The 20,055-nt window shown below is 40.8% G+C and overlaps 1 protein-coding gene and 1 pseudogene across 2 annotated transcripts; one reads left to right on the forward strand and one right to left on the reverse strand.

The window, feature by feature from the left end:
• The first annotated feature begins 307 nt into the window (after positions 1–307).
• LOC147005294 (PRAME family member 8-like) lies at positions 308–3,200 on the forward strand. Of its 2 annotated transcripts, XM_085836301.1 has the most exons (3): positions 308–594; positions 1,040–1,630; positions 2,633–3,200. In XM_085836301.1, the coding sequence occupies exons 1-3, from the start codon at positions 308–310 to the stop codon at positions 3,198–3,200; spliced, it is 1,446 nt and encodes a 481-aa protein (XP_085692427.1). The 2 variants fall into 2 exon arrangements, with proteins under 2 accessions (XP_085692427.1, XP_085692428.1); XM_085836302.1 differs by lacking the exon at positions 1,040–1,630.
• Positions 3,201–14,413: 11,213 nt separating this feature from the next.
• Positions 14,414–15,230, reverse strand: LOC147005295 (high mobility group protein B1 pseudogene; annotated as a pseudogene).
• Between the last annotated feature and the right edge of the window lie 4,825 nt (positions 15,231–20,055).

Raw genomic sequence — 20,055 nt, forward strand, 5'->3', positions numbered from 1 at the left:
CATTTTGCTTCCTTTCATTCTTTCCTTTTTAAAGAAAGGGTAACACATAAAAATATTTTGACCCCAAAAAATTATGTGTCCATTAGAGTACTAGAGAGGCTCCCATGATGCCAGTTTGGGAATCTGTCTTTAAACCACCAGTTTAGGATACAGAGATAAATTGATGTCTCTAGCACTGTAACTCTAGAGCAGTAATTCAGAAACTAAATGGTTAATGTGTTGGTGAGGAAGTATTATAAAGTTGCCTTGAATATGTATTCTTTTCTAACTGCTTTCCCAGAAGCCTTCTTCCTGAAGATCTGACAAGATGAGTGGTCAGACCCCACCCACACTCCAGAAGCTAGCAAGGGAGACACTGCTGAGAAATGAGGCTTTGGCCATATCCTCTCTGGAGGAGCTGCCAGCTGTGGTCTTCCCGCCACTGTTCCAAGAGGCCTTTGCTGGCAGACTCAACAAGCTCATAAAGGCAATGGTGGCAGCCTGGCCTTTCCACTATCTCCCTGTGGGGCCATTGATACAGACACATAACCTGGAAACCTTGCAAGCTCTGCTAGATGGAGTAGATATGATATTGAAAAGAAAATTTCACCTCAGGTAAGCAATATCCAAGTATTGTATGTGGGAGTATAAAGAGAACACAGTAGACATGGCCAGGGAGAATGGCTTTGTCCTAAGTCTATTAGATGCTTCTGATTGCATAAACAAGCAGAGATACAAGGTTCTTGAAATCTACTGTTTACTTGTAGAGAGCACAGATGGATATGGATTAGACTTGAATATGGACTAGAGTAGACTTAGCCTCACAGTAGAATGAGCCTATCCCTGGCCTTCCTAATAATAATAATACTAAGGAGAAATACTGTTTATCTTAGTGAAAGAAAAGTATTCAACTGTACAGAGGCCCAGGAAACTTCTGTAGCATGCCTGAGTCCACCTTGAATATCAGGTGATTAAAAAGCAAACACCTTAGCAGGGAGGAGAGCTGAGTTTAGATACATGTAGCAAGATGACTGCTGATATTCATATGTTTCACCCACAGGAGGCCAAAACTTCAGGTTCTCAACATGAGAAATGTGGACCATGTCTTCTGGGAAAAATGGGACGATGCAAATGACAGTGACTCTGATGCAGAGACCTTGGATGAAAAGCAAGTAGTGAAGGTCCCTCACAGATATGCACTGAGGCAGCGTCTGAAGATCATAGTTGATCTGGCAATCTGTTCCCGATTCAATGAACAAAAAACATATTTCTTGAATTGGGCCAAGCAGAGAAAGGGGTCCATAAATTTCTGCTGTACAAAGATGAAGATCTGGGATGCACCAGACGAAGTTATCAGAGAAATCATGAATGTTTTTCATCTAGAGCACATTACAGAATTAGAACTGTATACCGACTGGACTCTGTTGCGGCTGGCACATTTTGCTCCCTACTTTGGGCAGATGAAAAATCTTGAAAAAGTCTTCCTGGCACCACTCCACAAGAATACCTCCCCTATTATGAATATAACAAGGGCCACAAAAGTCAAGTGTATCAAAAAGATTATTTCTCAGTTTTCCAAATTCAACTGTCTCCAACATGTCTTCATGAAACGTGTCCATTTTCTCAAAGACCACCTGAATCAGATCCTAGGGTAAGCAAGTATGGAGACCTGGGTCAGCCACCAAAGCAAATCTGTCTCTCTTCTCTTAAGGATCAGTGATACATAATGCCTGCCACTCACTAGGAACAAAATTTAGATACTCATAAGACTCTGAAAGTTATGTCTTGTTTCCATGTATACTGAGATATACAAGGGAAAATTTACAAGTTAATTCAGTGTCTCAATAAACACTCATGGAATACAGAAGTGAGTTAGTGTAAAGAGGAGGTCAGCTCTAGTAAGCATGGGTTATAATTCTTCATCAATCATGCCCAACCAATCAAATGCAAAGGGACCAGCAAGGGGAGTGTGTAGTAAGGTTTCAGGGTACACATAGCACAGTGTGAACATGAGCTATATGCTCAGATCTGGGGGAACAGCCTTCTATCTTTGCCCAGTTCCCTCGGATACAATGTTTTGAGCCCAAGTAGCACTGAGTGTATGGGACAAGGAGTATTAACATGGCCTGAAAATTAGAGGCAGCATGACTGCAGAGGGAATGATAGAATGCAGATTCAGAGTTCACAGAAAATATCAAAATACTGGCGGGGGTTTCTTGGGTTGGAAGTTCTTCTGTGTGCTTTCTTCTTTTTTTTTTTTTTTTTTTTTTTTTTTTTTGGAGACAGGGTTTCTCTTTATAGCCATGACTGTCCTGATATTCACTTTGTAGACCAGGCTGGCCTTGAAATCAGAAATTAACCTCCCTCTTCCTCTGGAGTGCTGGGATTAAAGGCATACACCATGCCCAGCTTCTGTGTGATTTCTTAGCTTAAGTGATGAATTGGTTTTCAGCTTGAGGGTGAGGCCCAAGGGTGAACTGTGGGATTGACATGGCTGAGCAGTTTCCAACAGGAAGCATCATAGATGTTGTCCTTGATCGTTTATTTAAAATAACCTTGGGGCACTTGGTTCATTCTACCACTGTGTACATCCCAGCCAAACCTTTACAATACCACTTGCCAGATATAACCCTCTGGTCTCCTCTATCCCTAGGTGCCTGAGGACGCCCTTGAAGACCCTCTCCATCACTCACTGCGTAATTTCACAGACAGACTTGGATTCCTTTTCCTGCTGTCACAACCTTTTTAAGTTAAAAAATCTGGAAATCAGAGGAGTGACATTATTTGATTTTGAACTTATGCCTCTGAGAGGTCTCCTAGGAAAACTGGCAGGTACTCTTGAGTCTCTGGATTTTCAGTGGTGTAGCATGAAGGACTCCCAGCTCATTGTCCTCTTACCTGCACTCAGTCAATGTTCTCAGCTCAACCAGATCAACTTCTACAGCAATGACTTCTCCATGGCCATCTTGAAGGACCTTTTACAGCACACAGCCAACTGGAGCAAGATGAATGTGGAACAATACCCTGTCCCTCTGGAGTGCTATGATGCATTGGGTATTGTCTCCAGAGAAAGATTTCTCCAACTTTGTCAGGAGCTCATGGATACCCTGAGGGCCAAAAGAGAGCCTAAGAGCATATCTTTTGCAACAAATGTCTGCCTTAATTGTGGCAGGACCTGTGTCTATGGCCAGGGGGCAAGACTTTGTTCTTGTTTGCAGTAAACATGGATACAGGACTTCTAAATAGGAATAAATGACATGCTTGGGACACATCTCTCATCCAGGGTGCTCAGAGACTGTGACTTCAGACTTCCCATATGGTTAGAAGTAAAGAGATATACAGTGACTGGGACCCTGAATGCTTAGATAGAAATGTGGACTATTCCAATAGATTGTTGGACCAGGGGCGTGATGGAGTCAGAAAAACAGTTTGGCATTTATATGTGGCTTCTGCCCAGACAGTATACAGAGATGCTTTTTGTGTACCTATAAACCTGGATGATGTCTCCCTGGGGTCTTGGACTTTTACCAACCTTACTACCAGGTCCAGTGTCAGGAAGATAGAATGGGTCCAGGATTGGAAAGACACTGTTTTTTTATGAAGGAAGCAAAGTTCCAGGTCAATATGGCATGTATAAAATAAAAGTTTTCTTGGCACATCTTTCCCTGGTCTCTTGCCTGGGCTACATGTATAACACTTTTGTGTGGCTGATCAGTTATGTGCACAAAACATTTACATTAATGTGAGGAAGATAAACACAAATCTTGTGAAGGGGGATTAAGAGGATCACAGATGGTTAATATCCAGTATGTTGAGACCACAAGGCACCTTGGACCCCTCAAAGATGCCTAAAGGTAGGAAGACAACATAGAGCAAAGTAAACAGGCTTTCCATTCTGGCTTTGAACTCCTGATCTTTTTGTCATGCCTTAATGAGCTTACTAACAAGAACCTCTATATACAGTCTTTATGCCACTTGTCTCTAGAGCCCTATTCCTATGGAGTCCCAAACTCTATGAAGTACCCATAGTGTATAAAAAGGTGCCCATAAAAAGGTGCCCACTCTTATGCAGGTACCTTTGCTACATAAAGTATTTACTTTAAAAAAGACTTGTATTTTAAGTCTTCAGTTGTAATAAAAGTAAAAGAAAAATCTTCTGCCTAGTCATTATACCCCTTTCTGTATGGTAAACTATCAATAAGATAATTTATTGTTACTCTGTATTTACTGATCACTTAGAACATGAGTTCTCTTTAAATATCATTGTTATTTTCTGCATTGAATAGCATAGCTAAACTTAAGACCTCGGCAACAGATGCCCTCTAGAGATAAGTCAAAATGTACACATTGATGCCAGGCCTGTCACAATCGATCTTTGGAAGGTGGATAAAGATATCAGCTATTGCTGGACACATGGACATCTAAGCTGGCTTAAGGGATTGAAGAAAACAAACAACAAACCTCTCTCAGGCTCCTTCTTTCTGTCTTTCCCCACAACCTGACTCCCTGTCTGAATGTTCAGTTCTCTGGCCTTGTTCCTTTGGACCAGTGAACTCACCTGAGATTTGCTAATAATAAACATGCATTCAAGTTCTTTAAACAAGAAAGCCATATATTGAGAGAGATTGCTCACAACTTAAGAGTATGTGCTGCTTTTGCAGAGGACCAAAGTTTGATTTCAGTGGAAATAATCAGCTTGTTCTTTACAGGTACTCAGTCTTCAGGTGATAGGACCCTCTTTTCTGGGTTATGTGGATCCTGGCCTTCACAAGCACAACTCCACATAATACACATTTAGCTACATGCCTAGCCAAAGAAGTCTTTAAACAAGAAAATAATGACTCAATTTCACAAAGAAATAAAAAATGGCTCAATTAATTAAAATGGTGATGATGATCAGTAGCAGTTTGTTGAGGCTGGACAGCGGCTCACCTGTCTGGGTTCTAGTCTGGAAAGGCATCTTGGAATCTGCAAGAGAAGTGTGGGGTGGGGGTGGGGGGTGTTGCTAGGCGGTGTGATAAAGATGGAACCAAGACAACCAGTCTGATCAAGGTTCGATTTTACTATTTCTGGACACTCGGTTATGAAGCAAGGGAAGGGGCCCTTTCCTGCCAAATCATCCTGGAGTAAAGTTGCAAGTGACCACGTGTTTGACTCCGGAAAAGTAAGGCAGCAGTGGGAGTGGCCGAGCTCCGCCCCATGCTCTCTTCTAGCTAACACTGAAACCTGAGCAAACAGGTTTCAGGCTGCGGAGGTTACAGCAGTTGTGTGTCTCAGTGAAGAGAGCATGTGGAGTTTCAGGTGTGTCCTTTGACCTCTGTTGGTGAGCAATAGTATAGGGTGCTCTGGGCTCCAGAGTTTGACATCCTGCATCATGGCTGAGTGAGAAGAAATTAGGAGGTTGTCAATGTTCAATATTTATTTCTGTATGCTCTTTATGTACATTCCTGTTCTAGCTGCATGTATGCTTACATGTCAGGAAAAGGCATCAGAACCCTATATAGATGGTTGTAAACTAGCCAGGTGGTTGTGTAGAATTGAAAACTCTGGTTGTCTGGAAGAGAAGCCAGGACTCTTACTACTGAGCCATCTTCTCTCCGGGCCCATGTTTGACAATGCAAAAAGTACTTGTGCATACACAATCACATGAAATTAGGTGTCTATTTTACATAAAAACTTACCAGTTTGGCATTACCGTTAATTCATTACATTTCAAATGTTTTTTTTTTCTTTTTCCAATTTTTTATTAGGTATTTTCTTCATTTACATTTCAAATGCTATCCTGAAAGTACCCTATACCCTCCCCTCCACCCTGCTTCCCTACCTACCCACTCCCACTTCTTGGCCCTGGCATTCCCCTGTACTGGGGCATATAAAGTTTGCAAGACCAAGGGGCCTCTCTTCCCAATGATGGCTGACTAGGCCATCTTCTGCTACATATGCAGCTAGAGAAATGAGCTGTGGGGGTACTGGTTAGTTCATATTGTTGTTCCACCTATAGGGTTGCAGACTCCTTCAGCTCCTTGGACACTTTCTCTAGCTCCTCCATTGGGGCCCTGTGTTCCATCCAATAGGTGACTGAGCATCCACTTCTGTGTTTGCCAGGCACTGGCATAGCCTCAAAAGAAACAGCTATATCAGGGTCCTTTCAGCAAAATCTTTCTGGTGTATGCAATAGTGACTATCAAATGTTTTTTGTACATGTGTGTTGCAGGTTTGCTTGTTGGTTTCTTACATAATCACTATGTAGGTCTGGCAAAGCAATTGCAATATCTGGCCGGGGTCAGTCCAAAAAAGGTCTCGATGTAATTCACTTCCTAGAGTGTTTATCTATTCATTCACTGGATCTGTGAACCCCATTAAACAGGGTGTTCATAACTGTTTTCTCAGCACTATACAGGTTGAGACTTCAGAGCAGAAATTCAGTTTCATTCTATCTACTTTTATAAATACCTACTGTGAAAATTCAAGAAACTTTTTTTTGACATGGAGCTAGTGTCCCTCAGCACTTTCCTTCTGGTCTCTCTTGACTTTATCTCATTCCTGCTCAGGAATGGAATAAAATCTGTGAAAAATAAGTAAATAAAAATCAAAATAATAAAAAACCTTAGCTGGGTGGTGGTGGCACACACCTTTAATCCCAGCACTTGGGAGGCAGAGGCAGGTGGATTTCTGAGTTTGAGGCCAGCCTGGTCTACAGAGTGAGTTACAGGACAGCCAGGACTGCACAGAGAAACCTTGTCTCAAAAAAACAAAATAAAAAAAAAATTAAAAAAAAACCTGAATGATTTTTATAGTATAGATCTTAAGCACATATTGACAAGAGAGGAGGAAGGAAAAAAGGGAAGAGGGAGGGAGATACAAAACTAAGAATAAATATAACTTCATCTATTTATGTCTGTAGGGAAAGGGCTGACTGAAACAAGATTCTTTGTATAATTGGCATATGCTAATTATCAGTTATAAGTGCATACTAATGACAGCCATCAAGCTTCACAACAATCTTTAAAACTTTATCTTATACCAAAATACTTGCATATTTCATGAGTTTTTTTAGTGTAATTAAAAGTGGCCCATGAAAACATATGTTGCTAACATGTTTCAAGGAAAACTTGTTTCATTTCTGTTTGCAGGGGACGAAATTTAATTGTTTAAAATATCTACCTCCTTATTTATCATTTCTTTTTTTTTTAAAGATTTATTTATTTATTATATGTAAGTACACTGTAGCTGTCTTCAGACATTCCAGAAGAGGGCGCCAGATCTTGCTAAGGATGGTTGTGAGCCACCATGTGGTTGCTGGGATTTGAACTCTGGACCTTCGGAAGAGCAGTCGGGTGCTCTTACCCACTGAGCCATCTCACCAGCCCTTATTTATCATTTCTTTTGGTTTTCATTAACTCATTTATTCTCTCTACCAGGTGATCACATCATGCCTTTCTTTTCCTTCCAGTCCTACCTACCCTCTGTCTTTTCTCCTCATTTCCTTCTCCCATTCTCCCCAGAAAAGGAGAATTACCATGTAATATCCAAAATGAATTCAAGACCACCCAGTACCTTCCCCCTTCAAAAAGGACTTTCCAAACTGTACTAGCAGGCCAAGTGCAGAGCCAGATAAGGAAGCTGGCTGACTAAACAAATGTAAAAACTTAGTTTTGGTGGTCAAAATGATTAAGCCTACAAGTTGCCAAAACAATATTACTGTTCTCAGAGAAATCACCCTAACAGGATAGCAGCTCCCAGAGAAATTCCCCTACCCCGCCCGCCCCACACTAAATTCTGAGAAAGACCACAAACCGCACTGACCTTGTTAGGATTCCTTGTAACATTAATAGCTGTGACTGACCCATAAGTTCAAAATGTACTATTGCTTTGCTGACCAAATCATAATAACCCACCATGGGGGCAAGCAAAGTGAGTCACTAGGTCAGAGGTAGTCACTATACAAACCAACCAATGTCTGAAAGGGTTACTTGCTACACCAATGAGAACCCTGTTGCTCAAATCTGCTACTTACAAGGTATAAAAAGTATGTTCTCTCCTCTGGCCAGCATACTGAGAGGGGAGTCCCCAACATATTGGATCAATAAAAATCCTCATGCAGTTTGCAGTGATGGCGATCTCTGTGGTCTTTGTGAGTAAGGGTCTTTTGAGAAACTTCAACACCTACTCCTCACCCCCACCAGGTACCATACCACGCTGGCACACCAAGTTCCATCAGGACTAAATGCATCCTTTCCCACTGAGGCCAGACAAGGCAGCCCAGCACCTACCTGCCAGCTGGTAAGGAGTTTGCATGTTGGTTCTCCTTTTCCCTGAATGAGGAGTAATCCATGGAAATGAACCCTTGCCAATCCCAGTTGTAGACAGCTGCCCAACACAAGAGGGCAATTTAGGTTGTGCCACTCATAGTCACTGCAGGAATAGCCATAGGAGCTGAAACTTGAATCGCAGGGATAATGACTTCCATTTCCCAATATAATAAGTTCACTTCTAAATTTGAAAGCAGTTTTCAAAAATTGTATGAAACTATTCTTACTATCCAGAAACAGACCAATTCTTTGACAGCTGTGGTGCTTCAGAACTGATGGGGGCTAGATGTTCTGACAGCTAAAAAAGGTGGTCATTGCTTGTTCCTCCAAGAAGAATGCTATTTCTACGTCAACCAATCCAAGATAGTGAGAAATAAAATCCAGTAGCTAGAATCAGACAGACAGAATTTGAGAGAACCCAAGACCTCCAGTTCTGGGATTTTCCAGAACCCAACATGGAAGTGAATACTCCCCTTTGTAACGCCTCTCCTAGTCATCTTCCTGGTTTTATTATTCACTCGCTGCCTCATTAATCTTCTACATTCCTTCAATGGCAAATACAAAAAATTTATAACCAAACTATTAATCAGTTCCTGTTACAGGATTACTAGACATTGTCTACAGAGGAGCTGCTGTCAACAGATGAACCTGGTGTGAACGTTTACCAAGTAGACCCCAGTAGTGAATGTCGGCTACACCCCAAAATTAATGTCCACCCTAGACAGCAGGAAGCAGTTTAAGAGAATCCATATCCCCATTCTTTTAGACGGACATTTTGTCCTATTGATGAGGTCCTTTGCCTTACAGAGGATTTTCAGTTTCATGAGGCCCCATTTATTGTTGATCTTAGCACCTGAAGTATGGATGTTCTGTTCAGGAGGTGGTCACCTTTCTCAATTAGTTCAATAGCCCTGACACTATAATATTCTACAAACAGGAGACCTGCATAAGTGTTCTTTGAGAGATTTCACCCAGCTACTGATGGAAACAGATGCAGAGACCTACATCCAAATATACAGAGTTTGGGGAATCTTCTGGAGGAGGGAAAGAAGAATTGAAGGAGCCAGAGAGGTCAAGCACACCACACACACACACACACACACACACACACACACACACACACACACACACCAGAATCAACAACCTAGCCCCATAGGTGCTCACCGAGACTGAACCACCAACCAGTGTGCTTACATAGGATAGAACTGAGCCACCTAAAAATGTAACAGTTCTGCAGCTTGGTCTTCATGTGGCACCTGGAACAATAGGAGCAAGGGCTCTCTCTGACTGTTGCCTGCCTTGGGATCCCTTTCCCCTAAGTGGGCTGCCTTATCTACCCTCAATAGAAAAAGATGCACCTAGGTCAGCCAACATACATTCATGGGAAGCCTCACCTTCTCTGAGAAGGGGAGGGGAGTTGGGAGAAGGGAGAGGAGAGAGAATGATTGAGAGGAAGGGAGAGAGGGAAAGCTATGATCTGTAAACTAACATAATATAGAGTGTAAAATAAATTAGCGAATGACTGAAAACATACTCAGTCTTCTTTTCCTCCTGTTGTGTTCCCTTCTACATCCTTGACATGGAGATGTTTGCCTTGACTTACAGCATCTTGTTTTGTCCTGTCTGGCTGTCATCTCTGGGGAGGAGTGTTTCTGTATATCTGGAGAAGTTAGTAGGAGAGGAGGACATTGAACTATTTACACTATTGCAGTTTGATTTTGCTCTAGTATCATTGGTACTGTGCCCTGGTTCTTTTCTCTATAGTAAGAAAGTATTTCATTTAATTTTTATTTTTCACAGGAGCCCACAATAGAGAGACTGTGTAAATACCTAACTTCAAACACCCTTTGTCCACAGCATAGGTGTGGGAAGTGCCACACATGGCCTCTTGTTTTCAAGAGCCTAAGGAGGAGGTAGTCTATGTTACATTTACTTTTCCATACCCAAGAGCCACCACAGGCTGCAGCCTAAAGAGGAAGTATCCATTACAGTGCTCTGGAACCAACTGAGCAAGGATGAGGAAGAGAGACTGGCATTTCTTATCAATGGTTTCCCAAAGGAGCAAAGTCTGCTGGTAGGAAAGGCAGAAGAATCAAAAGAAGAAAAAATGTTGAATAAAATCACTCTGAGGCCCAGGTGAGCTAAATAACCTTGAAGACATGTGAGGACATTGGAGCCCATTTTCCACTGCCAGAAGGATCAGTACAAGCTCAGATTTTGTTAGCTTCATTTTTAATGAGTTTCTATCTAGTTATATTTTCAAATACAAATAAATCATGCTTGTACATGTTGGGGAGGGATTGGTGGTGATGGGGACCTTCTTAGCCTAGGCCTTGGTGAGAACACACAACTACCCCAAGCACATTTAGTGTGTGTCTGTGCTGCCCTCTACTGGCCAACAGGTTGATCTGAATCACTATTGCTTCAGAGCCAGTAAGGATCATTCTTCAAAATATGTATTAGCTGTGACAGAAAAATCACAATCCATTAAAAGCTGCATTCTATAGATTTGAGAAGATCTTACAAACCAAATCAATTATCTTACTTAGGGTTTCTACTGCTGCAATGAAAAATCATGATCAAAACAAATTGGGGATGTTTATTTGGCTTCCCAACACAGTTACTTGGGGAAGCTTTAGTGTATTAAATAGCCATTCCTTGTTTCTTCCTACAGGTCCCACTGAACATCCTGTCACTAACAAATAAAACAGGACCTAATGCCCTAATAGATCTTTTAAAAGCTTATAGTGTGTTATATTAAAGGACCCAAGTCCCACCAAAGGGCTTTAGAATATTCTCAGATAGCATCTGAGTCCAATATGAATATCTCAACTTTGTTAAACCCACACACTAATGTTTGCAGCGATGGAAATATTTTTAATTTTGTACTGATATACCTAAGAACTACTTTAACTTAAGATTGTTTTGAGTTGTAACCATAAGAACTCCATGAAACTGTTTCCATGTTGAAAGATGATATTTGAAGTAACCTAGATCTGTTTTCAGTACATGGCTACTCATAATTGGGCCCAGAAGAAACTATTTTTTTCTTCCCTTTGTGATCAGAGCCATGATTTTGTATCAACAAGACAAACTCCACTTCTCCACTAATAGGTGTCAATCTTAACTCTTTGTTCATGACACAAAGAACGTGAGCATTGCATTGTGGAACATCATAGGATCACTTCCACTAATGATCCTTAAGCCATAAGGAAACTACATCTTGCTTGCAAACACCTCTAGGATCAGGCTCATGAAACAGAAAACTCAAGATAATCAAAATAAAAGTACTTTGGTTAGGTAGAAGAAGAAAAACACTCCACTGTGGAGTTAAGCTACATAATAATTTTAAAGTTGTCTTTTAATTTTCTGTTAATAATTTTGTTTAAAACATTTAATTAAACATTTGTATCTGTGTGTGAGTGGGAGTCCCAAGGGTGGCCAGAAGAATATTATGGATCCTCCTGCATCTAGAGTTACCGAGGGTTGTGATCTAGCAGAAGGGGGTCTTGGGAACGCAAGTATGGTACCCTAAAAGAGTAGGTAGTGCTCTTTATTGTACAGTCATCTACTTATCCCTTATTTTTGTTTTTAAAATAATTTTATATTAAAATATTTTTATGCGATTTCCTTTATCTCACTGCAACACTTTTCATGTATGTACCCCTCCCTGATCTACCTCAAATGCATGACTCCTATTTCTTTGTATCAAATACACACATACACACACACACACACTCACAGGCACACACACACACCCACTCACAGGCACACACAATTACACATACAAACATGAATACACGAGTGTGTGTATAGATGCCTAATATATAAATACAACCTGTCGAGTAGTATGTACTATAAACTGTGTATAGAAGGCCTGAGATCTTGGCAGGTTATGTTGTTGTTTGTTATTTGCTTATTTATTTGTTTGTTTTTGTGACTTCTGTCGTTGCTTGAGTGTGGATTGCTGTCTATTTGCAGGTGAGGGCAGGAACACTTTATGGCTAGAGCCTGTGATTGGGCAGAGGATAAAGAAAGCAGACTGAGAGTTTTAGAGACTGGAGAGATGGGGAGACACAAGGAGAAGTAAGAAAGATGGAGGAGGAGAAAGACTAATAAGATCTAATAAGATCTGAGTGGCTTTAAATAGCCACAGGTAGCTATAAATGTCATATAAGGGATAGATAATGACAGGACAATTTGACTAATCTAGGTGAACAGTTTATATCAGTATCTATGGGCTCTGAGTTTATTGTGTGGGCATTTTGTTGGTTGAGAATTTTCTGATATAAATCTGAGTTTTGATTTTACCGGGTTGTGGGGATTTGTGTCAGCTAACAACAGGGGACATATGGCTGGGAATGCAAGCAGGACCCACATCAAGAGAACTTGGAGTTGGGCAGCCACACCATGAGTACCATGGAAACCTTGAGAGCACGGAGACCTCGAGAATATATCATAATCAGCAATAGTGTGGGTGCCTTATTTAATATTAAATGCAAGGTTGGCGATCTAACACTTGAAGCAAGAATTCACTAGAAATTTAAGATTCTTAGCCTGTGAGTCAGTCATTTAGTCTGGGCAAGCCTCACAGGGACAAGTAGCATGATGACTCAAGGGTGGGAACCTTAAAACAAAGAAAATGGACAGATTCCTGCTTGCAGGCTCTGAGGACCTCTGCTCTGGGGAGTACAGGCTGCTCTGAGTCACGGAGAGGCAGAGATTGGAAGCTGCCTACTTCTTGGAGCAGATATTGATTGAACTGTGAATTTGTAACATTGGGATTATTTGCTTTTAGGATAGATTTATATACAGATTTTGCCAGAATCATATGGGGAATTTTGCCAGTGGTTCAGAATTAGAATAGGGAAAACTTACTCACTGACTCCAAGCAGAGAACAGTGATAATTGCCAGCTATGAACAGGTATTAATACAACAAATATCTGTTGCTCTGGGCAGAGAGCATAATGGATAGATGGTCTAATATATATAGTCTACAGGATACTCATATTCTTTATGGGTTCCACAGGGATTGGGGGTTAATATCCTGGCATGTCACAATAGAATAGGCCTAAAAATAGGTTTATACAGTATTGGTTTAGTTTCCTTCATTTGTTTTGAATTGGTATTATTATCAAAATGGGTAGGGTTATGAATTTTTTGGTTGTTTTATTAATCCTCTGGAAGAGAAGGCAAGCGACAAGGTTTCCTGGTTGCCAACTAGAGGATATGCTGGCGTGGGAGAAAGGTTTTGTCTTTGCATTTTTAGAGAAGGTTATTAGACTCTGGACACCTCCCAGAGTTATATGGATCAACTGTGACAGAGGGGGGACCCCCTGAAGAACTAGAGTCAAGACAATCAAACAAAAAAGGTAAAGACTTTTTGTGCCATCCTTCACATGGCACAAATGAAGACTTATGATTGCCACAGAATTTCATCCTAACTAGTCTGAACACCCTACCCAGGCTAATACAATCCATACAGATATCTTGTTAGAACTAAAATTTTGTTTTGAGATTTATGTATTACAGAATGCACAGCTTGGTGAGTTTCTTTGCCAGATATGATGAACTGATCTCCTGATCTCATAGCTGGATCCAGTCAGGACAAGGACATCAGAGGCTACAGCAACCATTGATGTGGCCTTCTTTTTTTTTTTTTTTAATAAAAAAAATTGTATTTACTTAGAAGCATTCAGAATGTCAACAAAACAGCCGCATTTTTTTTTTTTTTTGCAATTACAGAGTGGTATTCAGTTAACAGAACAACAATTATCTTCGTATAAGCTGCATCAGAGACAACTGAAGATGAAAAAAATAAAACCCAAAAATAAAACCAAAGGAAAAAAAAAAAAAAACGAAACTACTGTCCCCATATATAACTAATTTGTGCTGTGCACCAACAAGAACCTGCTTTAAATTTCCATGCCAATTTACAACCCCCAGACTGTACCAGGCAAGGTTAGTGGCTATTGAAAATACCACCAGGACAGGGCTATCTAAAGACACATTCGGTAGTGTGTTAACTATACAAAAAAAGACACTGTACAGTTTAAAAACAAATCTTACACAGCCTTACATTTCAATTTTTTTCTTTAAAAGTGAGTTGTGTACAGGGGGGGTTAAATGCTTTATAGACAAGAAAAAAAAACTGCGCTAGAACCAACTTATTCATCATCATCATCTTCTTCCTCATCTTCGTCTTCCTCTTCTTCTTCCTCTTCCTCATCTTCTTCATCCTCCTCATCATCTTCCTCTTCCTTCTTTTTCTTGCTCTTTTCAGCCTTGACCACCCCCTTTTTTGCTGCATCAGGTTTTCCTTTAGCTCTGTAGGCAGCAATATCCTTCTCGTACTTCTCCTTCAGCTTGGCAGCTTTCTTCTCATAGGGCTGCTTGTCATCTGCTGCAGTGTTGTTCCACATCTCTCCTAGTTTCTTTGCAACATCACCAATGGATAAGCCAGGATGCTCGCCTTTGATTTTGGGGCGGTACTCAGAACAGAACAAGAAGAAGGCCGAAGGAGGCCTCTTGGGTGCATTGGGGTCCTTGAACTTCTTTTTGGTCTCCCCTTTGGGGGGGATGTAGGTTTTCATTTCTCTTTCATAACGAGCCTTGTCAGCCTTTGCCATATCTTCAAATTTCCCCTTTTCTTTAGCAGACATGGTCTTCCACCTCTCTGAGCACTTCTTGGAGAACTCTGAGAAGTTGACAGAAGCATCCGGGTGCTTCTTCTTGTGCTCCTCCCGGCAAGTTTGCACAAAGAATGCATATGAGGACATTTTGCCTCTCGGCTTCTTAGGATCTCCTTTGCCCATGTTTAGTTGATTTTCCTCCGCGAGGCACAGAGTCGCCCAGTGCCCGTCCGGCTCGCGCTTGCCCCGGCGCTGTCTCTATGGAGCTCAATGTACTGCAATGGCTGTGAGAGCGGGAGCCAGACGCAGCCTGATGTGGCCTTCTTAAGGCCAACCAAATCTGTCATTTTTCCCTAACTCTGCCCATTCAATATCTCTTAATGCCCATATTAGGCTGGAAAAAGCTATGAAGAGTCATCCCACTTCCCTGGGATTGGGGGCTGGCAGTGGTTATTCTGGGGTTGTCTTTCTGGGGAATTTAGTAATAGTCAGACTTTAACAGGATATAGTTAGAATTGATTGTGTGGTCATAATCTCATTTGGTAGAAATCTTTATAATTGTTACTAACTCGAAGTTATAATTTCTTACACGGATACAGAATTTATTTTGATGCAGAATCAAGGTTTTTATTAGTATAAATTTCTTCTATTGATTCAAAAATTTTGAAAATACAGAGCTAGAACCAGTCCTTCTATACATGTCATTACAAACTGAACTAAAATGATTATGCATATGAAACAAGGTCCAGATAACAAATTCTTGGCTCTTAGTAAATTTAGCTAGATTATTTGGAAGATATTTTGTTTAGAAATAGCTGAGATAATGGAAAACAGTCCAGATTACTTTACATAAACAGGTAGTTTTCAAAAACATCAGAAATCCACATCATGTGACATTTAATGATATTTATTCATTTGTTGTTGAGACACATCTGTTCCTGACATCATCATTTCTGGATTCAAAGAAGAAAGTAAGCATCAGTGGAATTGTTCTAGTTGTGGAGAGACAACCACTAGGCAAGAATGCCTCAGTTCATCTAAAGTCTCATATTGTTCATGAGAGGACACAACTTACAGGATAGAACAGCTTAGTTCTGCCAAGACAGAATAAGCTAGTCCTTAATATTTCCTATTTCAAAGGACTGTCAGATGATCCTGGGCCAGAAGGCTGAAGATTGATACTCCAACTTCCTGACACACAGGGGTGGTATACATAAGCAGCTGTCTCTACAACTTGTCTCAGTTCTGGAAGCTGTGTTAGGATTCCTATATTTTCAGATAATATTGTTCCTTCTTGGATTTCTGACAGGATTGAAGACTAGTTATAGTCTCATAGTCAACCCAGGCTATTTTGTATAGAGAGTATATATTTGAGAGGATAGTTTTCAAATAGTATGCAAGCTAAACCAGGATATAACAGATATGGAATTATAAGCCTCTTTAAAATTAGGATAGATAATAGAGTATTCTATTTAACTGGCAAAAATGATGAACTCTATATTAGGTGTAAGATACAGTTTATAATTTACAAAATGGTAATAGTGGTGTTCAATTTATTTTGGAGAGGAAAGAGCCTTTTAACTGGACAAATGAAAAAGGAGAAATATGGATTGCTGTCTATATGCAGGTGAAGGCAGGCACAAGATAATAGGACATAACCAGCAATCACTAGAGCCTGTTATTGGTAGTGGATAAAGAAGGAAGTCTGACAGTATTAGAGAAGGGAGAGATAGGGAGACACAAGAAGAAGGAAAGAGCCCTGCACTATCTTGGGTGCGATCTAGGCAGAGGGCCTGAAGGTCCCCAGAGGACCTTCCATGCTGCAGGCACCCTAGCACACCCAGGTCCTTGATATCACTGGTGGGTGGAACACAACATCAGTTCCAAAAACCTCAGAGGGTCTTATGCTAGCAGGAACAGGGACAAAGGACGGCTGCTGGCTGGGGTTCATTCTGGTTTGCACCACCCCCGCGTCATCTTCCTTGTGATCTCCATGGAGGGCCCCAAGGTCCCCAGAGGTCTCTCCATGCTGCAGGCACCCTAGCATACCAGGGACCCTGAGATCACTGGTGAGTGGAATGCAACATCAGTTCCAAAAGACCCAGAGGGTCTTGTGCTAGCAGCAACAGGGTCAAAGGACAAAGGCAGGCCCTAGCAAATCCAGAATCTTGGGATCACTAACACCAATCTACACAGGAGAACACGTGGGCAGCAGAAACAACAGAGCTTCATGGACAGGGTCCCTTCAGGCCTTCATCCTCAGCCAGGAGACAGAGCTGAGACCCAGACCCATGGACACCTTCCCTGCCAGAGGAGAGTCGGCCTCCAGGGAGGGCTCTGACTCCAGGAATCAGGAGGTGGATCTGAGCTCCAGACTTCTGTGCACCTTCCCTGCAAGAGGAGAGCTTGCCTGCAGAAAATGTTCTAACCACTGGGACACAGGAGAGAGTTGGTCTCCCATGAGTACTGACAGAGGCTAAAGAATCACAGGAGGAACAAGCTCCAGCCAGAGACAGGTAGAATATCTAACACCAGAGATTACCAGATGGCGAAAGGCAAAAAGAATCTTATGAAGAGTAACCAGGGCCACTGGACATCATCAGAACACAGTACGCCCACCACAGAGAATCCTGGATACCCTAACATACCCAAAAAGCAAGATTCAGATATAAAATCATATCTCATGATGCTGGTAGAGGATTGTAAGAAGGAAATTAAAAACAAACTTAAAGAAATACAAGAGAGGGGCTGGTGAGATGGCTCAGTGGGTAAGAGCACCCGACTGCTCTTCCAAAGGTCCAGAGTTCAAATCCCAGCAACCACATGGTGGCTAACAACCATCCGTAATGAGATCTGGCGCCCTCTTCTGGGGTGTCTGAAGACAGCTACAGTGTACTTACATATAATAAATAAAAAAAAAAAAAAAAAAAAAAAGAAATACAAGAGAACACTGTTAAACTGGTAGAAGCCCTAAAAGAGGAAGCACAAAAATACCTCAAGGAATTACAGGAAAACACTGCTAAACAGGTAGAAGTTCAAAAAGAAGAAACACAAAAATCCCTTAAGGAATTACAAGAAAACACAACCAAAAAGGTGATGGAATTGAACAAAACCATCCAAGATCTAAAAATGGAAGTAGAAACAATGAAGAAAATCCAAAGGGAGAAAACTCTGGAGATAGAAACCCTAGGAAAGAAATCAGGAACCATAGATGTGAGCATCAGGAACAGAATAAAAGAGATGGAAGAGAGAATCTCAGATGCAGAAGATTCCATAGAGAACATAGATACAGCAATCAAAGAAAATGCAAAATGCAAAAATATCCCAAAACATCCAGGAAATACAGGACACAATGAGAAGACCAAAACTACGGAAAATAGGTATAGATGAGAATGAAGATTTTTAACTGAAAGGGCCAGTAAATATCTTCAGCAAAATTATAGACGAAAACTTCCCTAACCTAAAGAAAGAGATGCCCATGAACATACAAGAAGCCTACAGAACTCCAAATAGACTGGACCAGAAAAGAAATTCCTCCCAACACACAATAATCAGAACAACAAATGCACTAAATAAAGAAAGAATAATAAAAGCAGTAAGGAAAAAAGTACCATATAAAAGCAGACCTATTAGAATTACACACACGCCTTTAATCCCAGCACTCGGGAGGCAGAGGCAGGCGGATTTCTGAGTTCGAGGCCAGCCTGGTCTACAAAGTGAGTGCCAGGACAGCCAGGGCTACACAGAAAAACCCTGTCTCGAAAAAAAAAAAAAACAAAAAAAAAACAAAAAAAAAAAAAACCAAACAATAGAATTACACCAGACTACTCACCAGAGAATATGAAAGCCAGAAGATCCTGAACAGACGTTATACAAACCCTAAGAGAAGACAACTGCCAGCCCAGGCTTCTATACCCAGCAAAACTCTCAATTACCATAGATAGAGAAAACAAAGTATTCCATGACAAAACCAAATTCACACAATTCTTTCCATGAATCCAGAACTTGAGAGGAATTCTTTCCATGAATCCAGCCTTTCAAAGGATAATAATGGGAAAACACAAACACAAGGATGGAAACTATGCCCTAGAAAAAGCAAGAAAGTAATCCTTCAACAAACCTAAAAGAAGACAGCTGCAAGAACAGAATCCCAACTCTAACAACAAAAATAACAGGAAACAAAAATTACTTTTCCTTAATATCTCTTAATATCAATGGACTCAATTCCCCCAATAAAAAGACATAGACTAACAGACTGGCTACATAAACAGGACCCAACTTTTTGCTGCTTACAGGAAACCCACCTCAGGGACAAAGACAGACACTACCTCAGAGTAAAAGGCTGGAAAACAATTTTCCAAACAAATAGTCCGAAGAAACAAGCTGGAGTAGCCATTCTAATATCAAATAATATCAACTTCCAACCCAAAGTTATCTAAAAGGAGGGGCACTTCATACTCATCAAAGGGTAAAATCTTCCAAGATGAACGCTCAATTCTGAATATTTATGCTCCACAAAGATGCAAGGGTATCCACATTAAAGAAACTATAGTAAAGCTCAAAGCACATATTGCACCTCACACAATAATAGTGGGAGACTTCAACACCCCAATCTCATCAATGGACAGATCTTAGAAACAGAAACTAAACAAAGACACATTGAAACTAACAGAAGTTTTGAAACAAATGGGTTTAACAGATATCTACAGAACATTTTATCCTAAAACAAAAGGATATACCTTCTTCTCAGCACCTCATGGCACCTTCTCCAAAATCGACAATATATTGGTCACAAAACAGGCCTCAACAGATACAAGCAATTTAAAATTATCCCATGCATCCTACCAGATCACTACAAACTAAGGCTGATCTTCAAAGACAACATAAATAATGGAAAGCCAGCATTCACATGGAAGCTGAACAACACTCTAGTCAATGAAAACTTGGTCAAGGAAGAAATAAAGAAATTAAAGACTTTTAGAGTTTAATGAAAATGAAGCCACAACATACCCAAACTTATGGGACGCAATGAAAGCAGTCCTAAGAGGAAAACTCATAGCTCTGAGTGCCTCCAAAAAGAAACTAGAAAGAGCATAAACTAGCAGCTTGACAGTACACCTAGAAACTCTAG

The sequence above is a fragment of the Mus caroli genome, unplaced genomic scaffold, assembly GCF_978045245.1.
Source record: "Mus caroli unplaced genomic scaffold, Mus_caroli_1 scaffold_4, whole genome shotgun sequence".
In the NCBI taxonomy this organism is placed as follows: Eukaryota; Metazoa; Chordata; class Mammalia; order Rodentia; family Muridae; genus Mus; species Mus caroli.